Below are 17,342 nucleotides of genomic sequence, written 5' to 3'. Positions count from 1 at the left end.
AAATTTAACATTCCTAATCTATAACATTCTCATTCTTTTTGAAATAAATTTAACTTCAATAGTATATAAAAACTATATTTCTATATCCCTCCATCTCCTCACCTTTCTTTAGTTCTTGTTACAAATTGCGTGTTTAGTCTTTATTAGTCCCAAACCACTGATTTATCATTACATTTTATGTGTTTGCCTTTTAGATCCTGTAGGAATTAAACAGTAGCATTACAAATGAAAAATATTATAGTTTGTCATTTATATTTACCCTTTTTTTTAACTCTCATGGAGATCTTTATTTCTTCACAAGGCTTCAATATACTGTCTAGTGTTCTTTTCCCTTCAACCCGTAGAATTCTCTTTAGTATCTCTTGTGGGGCTGGTCTAGTAGTGATGAACTCCCTAAGCTTTTGTTTATCTGGGAATGTCTTAATCTCTCCATAATTTTTAAAAGAGAGTTTTGCCAGATGTGGAATTCTTGGTTAGCTTTTTTTTTGCCTTCAGCACTTTGAATATGTCATCCCAATGTCTTTTGTCACCATCATTTCCAGAGAAATTGTCACTTAATTTCATTGAGGTTCCCTTGTATGTGACACAGTGCTTCTTTCTTGTGGCTTTCAGAATTCTCTCTTCATCTTTGGCATTCATCAGTTTGACTATAATGTGCCATGGTGTGGATCCATTTGGGTTATCCTGTTTGAAGTTTGTTGAGTGTCATGGATGTATTATATATTCATGTCTTTTGTTGAATTTGGGACTTTTTTAGCCATCACTTTCTTTTTTTTTAAATTATTTATTTTTAAAAATTACATTTGAAAAATATGAGGTCCCATTCACCCTCACCGCCCCCACCCCCCACTCCCCCCACAGCAACACTCTCTCCCATCATCGTGACACATCCATTGCACCTGGTAAGTACATCTATGAGTATCACTGCACCCCTAGTCAATGGTCCACATCATAGCCCACACTCTCCCACGTTCTATCCAGTGGGCCCTGGGGGGATCTACAATGTCCCGTAATTGTCCATGAAGCACCACTCAGGACATCTCCTCATCCCGAAAACACCTCCACATCTCATCTCTTCCTCCCATTCCCCAAACCCAGCAGCCACTATGGCTACCCTTCCCACACCCATTCCACATTTTCTCTGTGGACATTGGATTGGTTGTGTCCATTGCACATCTATGTCAAGTGGGGGCTTAGAGTCCACATGGATACTGGATGTACTCCTCCTGCTTTCAGTTGTAGACACTGTAGGCTCCATGGTGTGGTGGTTGACCTTCTTCAACTCGATGTTAGCTGAGTGGGGTAAGTCCAATAAATCAAAGTGTAGGAGCTGAAGTCTGTTGAGGCTCTGGGCCTGGGTGTCATATTATCAGTCCAGAGATTCAAATCCCCTAAATATATCTAAAACCCCAGCACCAACTACAATTCCATTAAAGTAGCATGCAAGTCTTGTGAAAAGAGATCCCCTCTGAGTTCAATTCCATCACGCATAAACAGCAGCTCCAGAGAAGGGCCATCTGCCATGGCAGTGAACCCCATCTGCCATGATCATAGAACCCATGGGTCTCTTTATTCCTCAAAAGAACCAACACCTGGGGTTGTATCTACTTTATCTGTCTCTCAGACTCTGCTCATTTGTGCATAAGGGCATTCCTTCTGACAACCTCTAGACTCTTTTTTAGAGACTCATAGCCTTATATTCTCATTTCTCCTTTCCATTTCCTCCTTACATTAGGTCAAACAGCATTTTGAAGTCATGTTATTATATGTAGACAGGGATATTCTGCTGATCCATGTTGAACCTTTAATTCAAGATCCTTTTCTAGTTGCATCTTCAGCTGATATGTGGTAGTGATCCCTCGGTGCCAGGGAGGCTCATCCCCGGGTGTCATGTCCCACACTGGGGGGACTGCACTGCATTTACATGCTGAGTTTGGCTGTGAGAGTGGCCACATTTGAGTAATATGAAGGCTGTCAGGAGGAAACTCCCAGGCACAGTGCTACTCTAGGCCTTATTCTTATTGGAGGTGTATAGGCTCAAAAGCATAGCCATAAGTATCAGGAGCCCACTGTTGGGCCCTCCTTCCTTCCTGGTTCTTGCCGTTGCACCTGGGGAACTGCCGCTGCTCCCCCAGGGTCCATGACAGTGACCCCCCGGCCAGGGGCCCAGTACCCCCCCAGCTATTGTTTTTAATTGTTTCCACTATGAGTGTATCTAGACATTACTATATACCCTGGGCATATGCCCTGTATAACTCCCTGTCAACCACATATATCCTGTCAATAACATCCTATATCAGTATTCCTCCGCTGCCATTGTTGAACCACTCTGTGATCCAAAACTTCCTGTAAAGTCAATCCCAGCATAATGTCAGCTTCACAAGGGTCTTAGATCACCGAAATTCATATATACAATATACAGTACTTCCCCAGATTCACCATAAAACCTTTTCCCTTCCACAGCGATAATCTCTTAACTTGTTCATATCATATTTCCTGAAACTGATGTACAGATTCCGAGACAATAGCTTTCAAACAAGATGACATCTGTGCTTACTATGTGGTCCATACTTTAGGTTGTACAGTTTTCTAAATTTTTTAGTTATCCTATGTTTTGCCTTATGGTTTACATTATTAGTCTGTCGTCCCCTATATGTTTTTGGTGTAATATTACATGTTTTATATTTATCTTCATGTATTCTCACAAAACTCCTCTCTTGCCCCCATATTTACCTTGTTTCCATCCATTCCACATCCATTTTCCCCTCTCCTTGGGGCCCACAACGCCAGCCAATCTCCCTTTCCCGAGAAGCCATGTCCAGAGATACTTGCAGCAGTATTCAGGGCCTGACTTTCTCAACTGCCCTAATGCCCTGGGAGCCATCCTTTCTCACTAGAGATACAGTTCTCTCTATTTGATGGCATTAGTCCTCCCCAGGATGTGGGTCCACCCCAACTCTCACTTCTTGGGTCTCTTCCCAATGGTACCAACCACCTTGGCAAAATGAGCCTTCAGCTATTCACCCAGAGTCCGTCCTGCATCAGCCCATACCCCCTGAGCATCCTAAACAGGTAACCCTCCTACTTATACTTTGATACGATTTTCTCAACATTTTGTTCTCAACTAACACCTGACACTCTCCCATGTTGGTATGTTGCCCCTCCCTCCCCCCGATTTTTGGGCAATATTACCCCTCTGCCCATCCCCAGCCCCCCTCAAACCCACAAAGCCCCACCCAAAGGTAACCCCTTGCCCCCATTTTGTCCCTTCTTTGTCCTCATACTTACCGCCAGCTCATCACAGATTCCACCCCTCCAGACGTTAACTCACATCCTTCCTCCACCCCCCGATTTCCTGTAAGCCTCTTTTCCGGTGTCTAGCTCTCTGAGGCAGTTTGCTTATTTCATATCATTGAGGTCATGTAGTATTTGTCCTTCAATGTCTGGGTTGCTTCACTCAACATAAGATTCTCAAGGTTCATCCATGTTATCATGTGTGATTGTAGTGTATTTGTTCTAACAGCTGAGTAGTATTCCATTGTATGTATATACCACATTTTATTGATCCACTCATCTGTTGATGGACATTTGGATTGATTCCAACTTTTGGTGATAGTAAACACTGCTGCTGTGAACATTGGTGTACATATATCTGTTTGTGTCCTTGTTTTCAGTTCTGATGGGTATATACCCAGCAGTGGTATTGCTGGGTCATATGGCAAATCTATGGTTAGTTTTTTGAGAAACCGCCAAACTGTCCTCCAGAATGGTTGGATCCTTCTGCATGAGTGTTCCCCTTTCTTCACATCCTCTCCAGCATTTGTATTCTTCTGTTTTTTTCATAGCTGCCAATCTTATGGGAGTGAGATGGTATCTCATTGTAGTTTTGATTTGCATTTCCCTGATAGCTAGAGATTTGGAACATTTTTTCTTGTGCTTTTTAGCCATTTGTATTTCTTCTTTGGAGAATTGTCTGTTTAAATCTTTTTCCCATTTTTAAAATGGGTTGTTTATCTTTTTGTTTTCAAGATTTATGAGTTCTTTATATATGCAAGTTATAAGCCTCTTATCAGATATATGGTTGCCAAATATTTTCTCCCATTGTGTGGGTTCCCTTTTTACTTTCTTGTCAAACTCCTTTGAGGTGCAGAAGGCTTTAATTTTGAGGAAGTCCCATTTATCTATTTGTTCTTTTGCTGCTCATGCTTTTGGTGTGAAATTCATGAAGCCATTTCCTATTACAAGGTCCTGTAGATATTTCCCTACACTGCTTTCCAAGATCTTTATGGTCTTGGCTCTTATATTTAGGTCTTTGATCCATCTTGAGTTGATCTTTGTATAAGGTGTGAGATGGTAATCCTCTTTTATTCTTCTACATATGGCTATCCAGTTCTCCAGGCACCATTTGTTGAATAGGCCATTCTTTCCCAGTTGAGAGGGTTTGGTGGCTTTATCTAATATTATATGGCTATATACATGAGGTTCTATATCTGAACTTTCAATTCGATTCCATTGGTCTGTGTGTCTCTCCTTATGCCAATACCATGCTGTTTTCACTACTGTAGCTTTGTAGTATGTTTTGAAGTCAGGAAGTGTGATTCCTCCTATTTCGTTTTTCTTTTTCAATATGTCTTTGGCTATTCGGGGCCTCTTTCCTTTCCAAATAAATTTCATAGTTAGTTTTTCTAGTTCCTTAAAGAAGGCTGTGTTGATTTTTATTGGGATTGCATTGAATGTGTAGATCAGTTTTGGTAGGATAGACATCTTAATAATATTCAGTCTTCCTATCCATGAGCAAGGAATGTTCTTCCATTTATTTAGGTCTTCTTTGATTTCCTTGAACAGTCTTCTATAGTTCTCAGTGTATAAGTTTTTTACCTCTTTAGTTAAATTTATTCCTAGGTATTTGATTTTTTTATTTACTATTATGAATGGTATTTGTTTCTTGATTTCCTCCTGATCTTGCTCATTATTGGTGTACAGAAATGCTACTGATTTTTGCGCATTGATCTTATAACCTGCGACTTTGCTGAACTCATTTATGAGTTCTAGAAGCTTTGTTGTAGATCTCTCAGGGTTTTCTATGTATAGGATCATGTCATCTGCAAATAATGAAATTTTGACTTCTTCCCTTCCAATCTGAATACCTTTTATATCTGGTTCTTGCCTCAGTGCTCGTGCAAGTACTTCCAAGACAATGTTAAATAGGAGCGGAGACAATGGGCATCCTTGTTTTGTTCCTGAGTTTAGAGGAAAGGATTTCAGGATTTCGCCATTGTAAACAATGTTGGCTGTAGGTTTTTCATATATACTCTTTATCATGTTCAAAAAGTTTCCTTGTATTCCGATCTTTTGGAGTGTTTTTATCAAGAAGGGATGCTGTATTTTGTCAAATGCCTTTTCTGCATCTATAGATATAATCATGTGATTTTTTTCCTTCAATCTGTTTATATGGTGTATCACATTAATTGATTTTCTTATGTTGAACCATCCTTGCATACCTGGAATAAATCCCACTTGGTCATGGTGTATAATTCGTTTAATGTGTTGTTGAATATGATTAGCAAGTATATTGTTAAGTATTTTTGCGTCTAGGTTCATTAGAGAAATTGGTCTGTAATTTTCCTTTCTTGTGGTGTCTTTGTTTGGCTTTGGTACTAGGATAATGTTGGCCTCATAGAAGGAGTTCGGCAGTGTTCCTTCTGTTTCGATTTTTTGGAATAGTTTCAACAGGATTGGTGTTAGTTCTTTCCGGAATGTTTTGTAGAATTCACCTGTGAAGCCGTCTGGCCCTGGGCTCTTCTTAGTTGGGAGATTTTTAATGACTGATTCTATCTCTTTGTTTATGATTGGTTTGTTAAGATCCTCAATTTCTTCTTTCGTCAGTATGGGCTGCTTATGTGTTTCTAGGAATTTGTCCATTTCCTCTAAATTGTCATTTTTGTTGGAATATCGTTTTTCAAAGTATCCTCTTATGATAGTCTTTATTTCTGTGGGATCAGTGGTGATATCCCCTTTCTCATTTCTTATTTTGTGTATTTGCATCTTTTCTCTTTTTTTCTTTGTTAGTCTCGCTAAACGTTTGTCAATTTTGTTGATCTTCTCAAAAAACCAGCTCTTATTCTTGTTTATTTTTTCAAGTGCTTTCTTATTTTCTATTTCATTTAGTTCTGCTCTTATCTTTGTTATTTCCTTCCTTCTTCTTCCTGTTGGGTTACTTTGTTGTTGTTTTTCTAATTCTGTCAAAAGTGCAGTTAGTTCTTCAATTTTTGCTCTTTCTTCTTTTTTGATATGTGAATTTATGGCTATAAATTTCCCTCTCAGTACTGCTTTTCCTGTATCCCATAAATTTTGGTATGTTGTGTTATCATTATCATTTGATTCAAGGTAGTCATTGATTTCTTTTGAGATTTCCTCTTTGACCCACCGTTTTTCTAAGAGTGTGCTGTTTAATTTCCAAATTGTGGTGTGAAGTCTGGGCCTCCGTCCCTTGCAAATTTCCAGCTTCACTCCACTGTGATCAGAGATATTGTTTTGTATGATTTCGATCTTTCTGAATTCATTAAGCCTTTCTTTGTGGCCTAGCATATGGTCTATCTTGGAGAATGTTCCATGTGCACTTGAGAAAAATGTATATCCTGCTGTGTTTGGGTGTAATGATCTATATATGTCTATTAGATCCAGCTCTTCTAGTATACTGTTAAAATGTTATGTTTCTTTAGTGATTCTCTTTTGAGATGTTCTGTCCAGAATTGATAGTGGTGTATTAAAATCCCCCACTATAATTGTAGATGCATCTATTTTTTCACTTAGTTTTTCCAGCGTTTGTCTCACGTATTTAGAGGCACCCTTGTTAGGAGCATAAATATTTATGATCGTTCGATCTTCTTGACAGATTGTCCCTTTCACTAAAATGTAGTATCCTTCTTTGTCTCTCACAATTGTTTCACATTTAAAGTCTATTTTGTCTGATATTAATATAGCTACTCCTGCCTTTTTTTTGGTTGTTGTTTGCTTGTATGATTGTTTTCCAGCCATTCACTTTCAACCTCCATGAGTCTCTGGGTCTAAGATGTGTCTCTTGTAGACAGCATATAGATGGGTCATATTTCCTTATCCAGTGTCCCAGTCTGAATCTTTTGATAGGTGAGTTTAATCCATTGACATTCAGTGTTATTACGTTCAGAGAATTATTTGTGGTAGCCATATTTTGGTTGGATTTGTGTTTGTTATATTTTGTTTGTAATATTTTATTTTTGTCTTTTTTTGTTGCTCTTACACTCTCCTCCATCTCTGACTGTCCTGTTTTTTTCCTTTCTTCTTGCAGAACTCCCTTAATAATTTCTTGAAAGGGATGTTTCTTGTTGATATACTCTTTCAGTTTCTGTTTATCTGTGAATATTTTGAACTCTCCATCATTTTTGAATGCTAGTTTAGCTGGATAGAGTATTCTTGGTTGGAAATTTTTTTCCTTTAGTACCTTGACTATATCATACCACTGCCTTCTTGCCTCCATCGTTTCAGATGAGAAATCAGCACTTAATCTTATGGAGCTTCCCTTGTATGTGATGGTTTTCTTTTCTCTTGCTGCTTTTAGAATTTTCTCTTTGTCTTGAGCATTGGATAATTTGACAAGTATATGTCTTGGGGTGGGCCTGTTGGGGTTTATGACCAGTGGAGTGCACTGTGCTTTTTGGATATGTACATCTGTCTCTTTCAGTAGATTTGGGAAGTTTTCAGTCATTATTTCCTGCAACACTCCTTCTGACCCCTTTCCCTTCTCTTCTCCTTCTGGAATGCCTATAATACGTATGTTTGAGCGTTTTGCATTATCATTCAGGTTCCTAAGTCCTATCTGGATTTTTTCTACCTTTTTATTGACCACTTCTACTATCTGTTTGATTTCCAATGTACTGTCTTCCACATCACTAATTCTCTGCTCTGCCTCTTCTAGTCTGCTGATATTTGCTGCAAGTGTATTTTTGATTTCTTGAATTGTGGTGTTCATTTCCATCATATCTGTTATTTTTTTGGGCATGTCTGCAATTTCCCCTCCAAGTGTTGTCTTCATGTTGTTAACCTCTTTCATTACTTCATCAAATTTGTCGGTGATAAATGTTCTGAGATCTTTCATTGCTTGTGCGAAGATCTGCTCCCCTTCCTGATTTTTAGTTTGTTGTTTGGATTCAGCAATGTTTTCCTGATTACTGGTTTGGTTTGTATATTTTTGTTGCTGTCTTGTCATCATTTCTTCTTGACGGGTTTAATCAGTTCCTTAGCTTCTTTGTCTAGTCTTGGAGATTAATTAGCTGTTGTTTTTGCGTAAGTGATATATCTTCTCTTTGTCCCTTTGTTCTTCCAATTCCGATTTCTTATTGCTGGTTAAGTTCACTTTAAAGGCAACTATTAGTGCTGGGGAAAGGCAATTGTGTAAGGAAGGAAAAAGTGTAAGGTAATATTGGTGATATATATTAACAAAGCAACAATATGAGTTCTGGGAGGATGGAGGTTAGATCGTGTAAATTGTGTAGAGTTATAGTAGTAGGAAAGTACCTATAATGAGGTAGACGACTGAATATGGGAGGAATATGGTACCTACTAAGAAGCTATTGTTTTCGTAAGAGAGGGAAAGAGAAAAGAGAAGTAATAGTTTCAAGGGCGGGTACCCGATGGAAAACTAAACAAAGGTATTAGAATTTAAGAGTTAGACACTTTGTGGGTCAAAGAAAGGGAGGTGGAATATAGGAGAGATAGCAGATGGTGGAGGATATCAAGTCGTAGGGGAAAGAGGATAGTGTAGATAGCCTAAATCTATTCACCGAGAAATGAGGCAGTGGAGGATGAGGAAACCCATCAAATGTGAGGTGTTTCCTGCAGGACCTATTGTATTGTTAAGATAAAATAGAATAAGAAGAAGATCAGGGACAAGAAAGAGAGGATAAAAAAAACAAAACAAAACAAAAAAACACACACACAAAGAACAGAAACCCCACCGCTGGGCCCGGCCCCCTCCCCCGGGCGCCGCCGCTCGGCGATTGGCCCGGCTCCCCCAGCCGCCGCGGCGTCAGACGCCTCAGCTCTGCCTACTCAAGGAGGGAATCCTCCTCACGTAGCTGGAATGTCCGTATATATTTCACAGACGGATCCTCTCTGTTACCCTCCCTCCAAATCGATGTCCAGACGCCTCCAGACCAGCAAAAATCCCCCAATATAAAATTCTGAACCTCCTTCCCACCCGTTTCCAGCGCAAGCTTGAAATTCTGATCCATCACTTTCTTTAATATTCTGTCTACCCCTTTCTCTTTTTCTTCTCTTTTTGGGACTCCCACAATGCATATAATGGTATGCTTGATGGTATCACACAGGTCTTAAATATGCTCTCATTAGGGCTCATTCATACAATCAGTTTAGAGAACAGCTCCAGGCCATAGTGCAGAGGCTTCTCTGATCCTTTCTGTGCATGCATGCATATCTTGGGCATGCACGTGAGGCCTTAGGAGTACCCTTGTTATCCAAGATCTGAATGTCCCTTTTTCCATAGGAAACAGTTTCCTCAAAGTGCCAGACATTGCACTCTATGCTTTACAGTCAGCAATCCCTTGCTCCAGATAGTATGACTTGACTACTTTCCCATAGCATTCTGTAGGAGAGATCCATGAGCTGCCTTCTACGTGTCCTGGGATGGCAAGTACCTCAGGCCACCACCAGACATACATGCCCTTAGTATGTGCATGAGGGTTACTCTTTTCCTTCCAGAAGTAGGGCCAGGGATCCACGATGGAGTAAGGACTGGCTCTACATTAAGCTGTTGGGTGTAAGAGGGACCTATCAAGGAGATTCTACTTACCAATTTTAAGTAGTTATTTTCTTGATTTAATGCTTGCATCTGTTACTGCAGTCCTTTAACTGATTTCAGGGGCATTGAGAAAGAAGTTTCTGCCAGTTCTTAATGGATTTTCAAAGCTTCTGTAGGGGGGATGGAGCCATGAAGAGTCTTACTCCATCATCTTGATATAATTCTCCTCTCTGTGTCCTTTTATGTTTAATAAAATCCACTTACTTTTGCAAAGTCAGAACTATTTTTCTTTTGTATTAAGAATTGAGATGCTTTTCATAAAATATGAAATGTTTCACGTAAATATTTCAGGCCTAGAGTAAAGGGGAAATGAAATTATTAACTTGTTATAATTTGCCAAATTCAAAGTCACTTTGTCTGTGGAAAATCAATAGGAAGCTATAACTGTAGGCATTATCAATCATTATGCCTGAGAAGCTGCATTTAAATTTCATTCTCAAATCATTGTCATGGTTTTTTATGGATTTTAGAAAGATAATAATAGCAAAACTGAATTAGTAAAAACAAAAATACCAAGATGAATACTTTTCTCCCCTTCATTACATCCTAGAAAGAAGCATTTGCTCTGGAACTTGAGAACAAATTACTTCAAGAACAACTGAAACAGGCTTTACAGGTAAAGGATATCATATTCTTTAAAAATTGTTAGCAAATGATAGAAATATATAAAGAACTTTTAAAATGAATAATTTTTACCTTATAAAATAATAGGTCTATGTATTAGTCTATTTTGGCAGTTTAAAATATTTTATGCATTAGGAGTGTGTTAATAAAATCTTATCATTTTTATTAAATTCAGTAAGATAGTAAGAAAAGTAAACCTGCTAAATTGAATAAAGGACAACTGGTAGAAAATATAATACTGAAATGAAAAGTATTGCAGGCATTCAAATCAAACTCAGTTAAACTAGAATGGTGGTTCTTATTGTTCTTTTCTGAATTCTAGCTAAACAATAAGATAAGAAATGAAAGAAGATACAAACATTTTCATAAAAGGATAAACAAAAATGTAATTATTTGTAGATTATATAATTCTCTTTCAGAAAAATGCAAGATAAGTTTATTAATGATAGAGTTCAGAAAGGTAGCTGGAGATAAAATAGACATAAAACAGAATAACTTTTCTATTTATCAGTAGCTCATTTAGAAAACATAATAGAAAAATTCTATTCATAATATTAGTCTAGCATAATATTAGGACAATATATTTAACAAAAATATACAGAGCTTTATATGAAAAAATATATAATACTTTAGCAAAGGACTAAAATGAATACTGAAGAAATTGAAATTTGTGGTTTTAAGTTTGAAGACAATATTATAAATATTTCAATTTTCCACTTCCCCAAAATTAATATATAAACTGAAAGCCATTTATTTCCAGATATAAATGGATTTTCTTTAGCATAACCAAATTATATGGAGACAAGAAATTAGTGGTTATACAAAAGAAGAATATCAGTATGAATTGATACCTTTCTGGGAGAAAATATATAGCAGAAACCTTCGAAAGTACATATTCTTTTCACCCAAGAGTCTACTTCTAAAAATTTATCCTAAACAGGAAAAAAGTGTACAGAAATTTGTATACTGTAATATTTTCAGTGGCAAAATTTTGAAATGACCTAAATGTCTATGAATATGAAAGTTGCTAAATCAATTATGAGCTATTATTAGCTATTCTGATTGAGATGTATATTAATTGTCATTGAACCATATCTGTCATTATTTAATGAAAAGAACAGATTATGTGAGTATGTATAGTATGATCCAATCTAGATAAAAATTTAAAAAACAATTGTATATGCATTAGCTGTATTTAGAAATAAGGTTATACATCAAAATGTTAACAGTGATTTTTCTCTATATGGTGAGATAATTTATGAACTTTATTTTTGTTGATGCATATATTCCCTCATACCAATAACTTATCTATGTGATTACAAAAAGCAACAGTTTAAATAAAATTTGTGTTCAGGAAGAAATAAATTATTTTCTACACTTTTTTTTCATCTTTGATATTATGGATATTGATGATTCTGGTTATAATCTATCACTTTTTATAATGTGCAACTTTTATTTTTACTGTGCCTGTATAATAACTGGAGCCGTTTAAAAAATAATAGCCAGGAGACCTTCCTGGGCATAAAAATAATCCTTAAAGTAGAAGTCATTTCTTCACAGGTTTAAAGTTCAATTGTAGAATTTTTAAATTACGTTTTAAACAAATGGCTTAATTTAGTTTCCTTCAACTTAGTGAAGGTTTGAGAAGTAATGTGGACACAAATATATGCAGATTCCTGAAGGTTGTCTCACTGGCAGGAAAATGTCACAAAACAATGCTTAATAAACTTTGTTTTTTTAAAATGCAGAAAGCTGAAAGAGCTAATCATCAACTTGAATATTTCCTAAAAACTGAGAAGGCCAAGACAACCATGGAAATGGATATTAGTAAAATAAAAGTTAAAGGTGAGGATTCAGAAAATATACCACTGGAAAAAGAAAGGAGAAAAGCGTCAGTTTCACATTCAGCTGGACAAAAGAGAGATGAAATTCAAGAACAATCAAAGGTAAGAAAATAATCAATAGAGATAGTAGTATGTACTTGAAGAAATTTATCTTTCATATTATTATTTGCTTCTTTTGCATATGTTATTTTAAAAAAATTTCTCTAGGCTTTTTTTCTCTTGAACTTTTGCCCTTTACCCTCTGAACTTCCTAATTCATTATTGTCTTGAATACCAAGTTATAACATAAATATATGTTAATTTTGAGTGATCACTTAAGCATCTGTGATCTGAGGAAGTAGGGGTTCACAGACAAAAGACATTTTTCCAAAATTAATTATAAATGCTACACAGTGGGAGAAAAAAACCTCTTGAAAAATAATTTATTTTTATCTGTTATGCTTATATAGTACAGTATCTTCAGATGCTCTTTCTTGAACTTTATTCAGATTTGTTAATACATTTCTATCTTTGAAGAGAAAAAAACAGTCCACTAACAAGCAACTGTATTGATGACAAAAAGAAATGAAGAAGTAAATCAAAGTTTTGAGAATTTCAGGAGATAGAGTTGCAAACCCTAATGTAATTCATTATATTTGTCCTTGATTTAGTGGTAGGGCTATTGCCAGGTCCCTCATTTCACTAATAGTATTATGTATTACTTAGTGTCTTTCCTTCTTATTTTTACACTGAGTGTTTGTGTGTATTGGAATTGGAGAGCAAAGCTAGCAAAAGATAAAGTAACTAGTAGGGTAAAACTGAACTAAAGACCCAATCATCTATCCTTTTAAAGAGATTATAAGACTGTCAAACTATTTTTTATCCTTATTTTTGTCTTCCCATTTTGTATCTAATTTTACTGTGAGCCACACCAAGTTATACCTGAAAAAATAAATATACAGGAAACTGTCCTGAGGGAAAGAAAAAAAAATTAATTAGGCCACTAAATCAATGAAGATCTATGTCAAGTGCACTGAGTTGACTACAAAAGCAAATGTTTCTAGAAATGCAAGTTCCATCAGGTGGTTTAAGACAAAAATAAAGGGACACAACACAAGTTAAAACATGCTAGTTATTTTATATCTGTATAGATGTGATAGCCATTTATACCACACCATAAAATTTTTATTAACACTCACATTTTAAAGATGAAGAAACTGAGGTTTTAAAAGAAATAAGTAAACATGAACATAACACAATAATGTTGAGCTAGCTTTCAAACCCAGGTCTTCTGTCTCCAAAATCATGTCTGAAGATAGTTTTGCTTATCTAGTTGGATACATTGAGAGTCCTCCTTTAGTTAATACTTCAGTGTTTTGTATTTCCCAGTATTTTTCTTTCCTGAATCCAAAATGAAGGCTATCATCTGTGACTGAGTAAATATAGAAAAAGTTAGACTAAATAGAAAAGTGGAACTGAACAGAAAGCATTTTCATGACCTAAAACAACATGTAGATTTCATTATGGGTAGGTGATTCTAATTCTTAACAGTTTCATATACAAATTTATGTACACCTATCTTCTTATGTCTTAAACTTTTACACTCGTTAATTAAGCATCTAATATATGGTAGATTATTTGGATGGTGGTGCATAGTATCATTTATTCTGATTGGCCTGCTCTGGTAGAAGTAAAGCAAGAGACATCATTACTGGTGATTTTGATACCCACTGTCAACATTTTCTTATAGTAAGTTTTCAATTAATTAAAATTTTACTTCATCCCAAAACTAAGTATTCAAATTATTTTTGACAAGGTCAGAAAGCATCTACTTGATGCTGTTCTGAAGTTGGCATTTCAGTTTTATCTCGCTTATCTTCTTAGTAGCATCTGACCATGTTTGACCAGTTCACCTCACATTTATTTCTTTTTAATATATTCTGTATTTGGGTTTAAGGACAGCATACTTATTTTTCCTTATATTTCTCTGGTACTCCTTTTTGGTATCAACTTGCTCTGTCCATCCTTTAGTGTTGTTATTTCTCTAGTTTCTGTCCTAGATTCTCTTTTTCCCCCTCATACTCTTCCTGGTTGTGCTCTTATATTGCTGTGGTGGTTTGAAGATATAGGTACCGGAGAAAAGCATGTCCTTAAATTAAATCCATTCCTGTGGGTGTGGACCCATTGTAGGTAGGACCTTTCGATGAGATTATTTCAGTTAGAAAGGTGTGGCCCACTTCATTCATGATGGGTCTTAATCCTATTACTGGAGTACTTTATAACCAGAATGAAATTCAGAGAGAGAAGACCACAGAAGCAAGAAGCTGATGCTGCTATACATACAGGGCAACACCTATAGCAGTGATGAAAGGCAAAATGTCAAAAACAAAGCTTTTTCATTTTTCATTTTTTGATACCCCAATTTATTTTTCCTTTATTTAATTTTTCTAAATTACTATGTATTCTATATCTAACCTTTAAACCCATCACTATATTCCATTTTATTCTTAATGGAACCTGGCAATCAATATATTGACTTCCTTTTTGAAGAAGTTTTGGACCACAGAGAGGTTCATCTATGATGGGGGGAGGAGCACTCGTGTGGGGTGTTATTGGTGGGGCGCACATGGTTGGGAGGGAGTTCTCCAGGGCATGTATACAGGGTACATAAAAAGGTTTGGATATTTTCATAGTGGTTTCAGTTGGAAATGACAGCTGAGAGAATGCATTGTTCCTGGCTAGGGGAGCTCTATCATATTCCCCAATGGAACAGCACAATCCCCCAAGTGCAATGGCAAAGACCAACAAAGATGGATGGTCCAGCGATGAGCCCTTGATACTGATGGCTCTGATTATGAGCCCGTGTGCCTAAAATATGAACTAGGCCTAGAGCTGTGGTGTGCCTGAGAGTTACCTCCTGAGACCCTCCATGTTGCCAAAATGTGGCCACTCTCTAAGCCAAACTCAGCATGTAGATGCATTGCCTCCTGCCCAACATGGGACGTGACTCCCAGGGATAAGCCTCCCTGGCACCAAGGGATTACTACCAAGCACCAGCTGATGATGTAACTAGAAAAGACCTTGAATACAGGGGTCAACTCTGACTGGCGGAATATCTCAGCCTAGATATAATATCAGGTATTAAAAACTGCTTTTTGACTTTGGATAAAAGGGGGAAATGGAAAGGGCAAGTGAGTTTATATGGCTATAAGTCTCCAAAAAAGTGCCAGGAGGTCATCAGAGGGGTGATGCTTATGCACGCCTCAACAGGGTACCAAAGACAGTCAAGGTAGATGGAAACCTCAGGTTCTCCTGAGGGCTGCAGTGACTCACAGGTTCTATAGTCATAGCAAATGGCTCTGGAGTTCAAGGCCATGTCAGTTGGCCCTACTTTGGATTTTGTGTTCCTGAGTGTGATGGAGTTGGACTCAGATGTGACCTTTCTACACATGCCCCTTCTGCTACTTTTACTGGACGTGTGGTTGGCATTTGGGTTAGTGTTTACTCGGAAGACCTGAATCTCTGGACAGTCCATGTGACAGCCAGGCCCTAGGCCTCAGCAGACTTGCAGCTCCTACCCTCTGGGCTTGTTGGACTTACCCCGGCCAGCTGACAGGAAGGTGAAGAGGGTCAACTACCACACCAGGGAGCCAAGAGTGCCTACAGCTGCAAGCAGGAGAATTGCATCCATCATCCATGTAGAATCTAAGGCTCCTCTTGATGTAGAGGGGGACTGGACATAACCATCCCAGGGTCCACAGGATGGAGGAATAGAGTATGGATTAGAGTAGACTTACTGGTGTTCTGTTAGGGAACTATTGTGATTAGTAAGGGAAAAAATTGTAATAGTGATGTGGAGAGGGTGGCCATGGTGGCTGCTGAGGGTAGGGAGACAGAAGAAGAGATATGGTGTGGGGACATTTTCAGGATTTGGAGTTGTCCTGGGTACTGCTGCAGGGATGGATGTTGGACGTCGTGTGTTCTGCCACAGCCCACTGAGTGAACTGGGGGAGAGTGTGGACTACAATGTGGACCACTGTCCATGTGGTGCAGCAGTGCTCCAGAAAGTATTTGCCAGGTGCAGTGGATGTGCAGCGATGATGGAAGAGGTTGTTGATGTGGGAGGGGTGGGGAGGGTGGGATGGGAGATATATGGGGACCTCATATTTTTTGAATGTAACATTTAAAAGAAAATGAAGAAAAAAATACAATACCTAATAAAAATAAAATAAAATAAAAAGAACTCTTAGTTCAAAAAAAATGAATGAATAAATAAAAATGTTCAGATAAAAAAAAAAAAGAAGTAAGAAGCTGAAAATAGCGAAATAAAAAAGAGAGAGACCAGCAGGTGCTGCCATGTGGGAGAGAAGCCAAGGATCACAGGCAGTTGCTCTTCAGGAAGAAAGCATTGCCTGATGATGCCTTGATTTAGACAATTTCATGGCCTCAAAACTGTTAAACTTGTAAGCTAATAAATTCCCATTGTTTAAACTGAGCCATTTCACGGCATCTGCTTTGAGCAGCCCAGGAGACTAACATACCTTCTTAGCTTCAAGTGCCACATAAATCTCTTATCTCTAATTTAGATAACACCTAATATCCAGACCTGCTTCTCCATCACTGTCCTGAATAGATCTACATGAATGAACTACAAGCATTTAGCACTAGCACATTCATATGAAATTGTGAAGACTTCTGAATCCCATGTTAAGTTAAGCAGTTTTGTCTTCAATTTTCAGAAAAGGAAGAACTTCTGAAAGTTTTTGGGTAAAGGAATAACGTGTCAGAAATACGTTTTTAAAGAAATAATTGTGTATCAGTAAGGCAGATGTGCTCTTCCCTATTTCTGATTCCATAACTAATGAAGTCTTTCTGTAGATATTGTACCTATGAACTTACTTCATTTCTTTTGCTGACACAGTGCTCCTGGATATTATAGTACCTTTGCTTGGCCATGGAGCTGTAACATTGCTAATAGCAAGAGAGGATTTTCTTATCTAAGATGGGAAGCTTCCACTGCTCTTGGGTCTGTGCTTTAC

General features: G+C 37.4%; 1 protein-coding gene across 14 annotated transcripts in view; it reads left to right on the top strand.

Moving 5' to 3' along the window:
• The window catches only part of CCDC7 (coiled-coil domain containing 7), a 568,294-nt gene that overhangs the window by 157,970 nt on the left and 392,982 nt on the right, over positions 1-17,342 (top strand). For all 14 annotated transcript variants that reach the window (XM_058297711.2, XM_058297712.2, XM_058297715.2 and 11 more), the window contains 2 exons: positions 10,407-10,472; positions 12,229-12,426. In XM_058297711.2, coding sequence (XP_058153694.1) covers positions 10,407-10,472; positions 12,229-12,426 — 264 coding nt within the window. The remainder of the gene's footprint in view (positions 1-10,406; positions 10,473-12,228; positions 12,427-17,342) is intronic.

This window comes from Dasypus novemcinctus, chromosome 5 (genome assembly GCF_030445035.2).
Source record: "Dasypus novemcinctus isolate mDasNov1 chromosome 5, mDasNov1.1.hap2, whole genome shotgun sequence".
Classification (NCBI taxonomy): domain Eukaryota; kingdom Metazoa; phylum Chordata; class Mammalia; order Cingulata; family Dasypodidae; genus Dasypus; species Dasypus novemcinctus.
The sequence above is the reverse complement of the archived record's forward strand: the minus strand, read 5'-3'. Positions and strand labels throughout refer to the sequence as shown.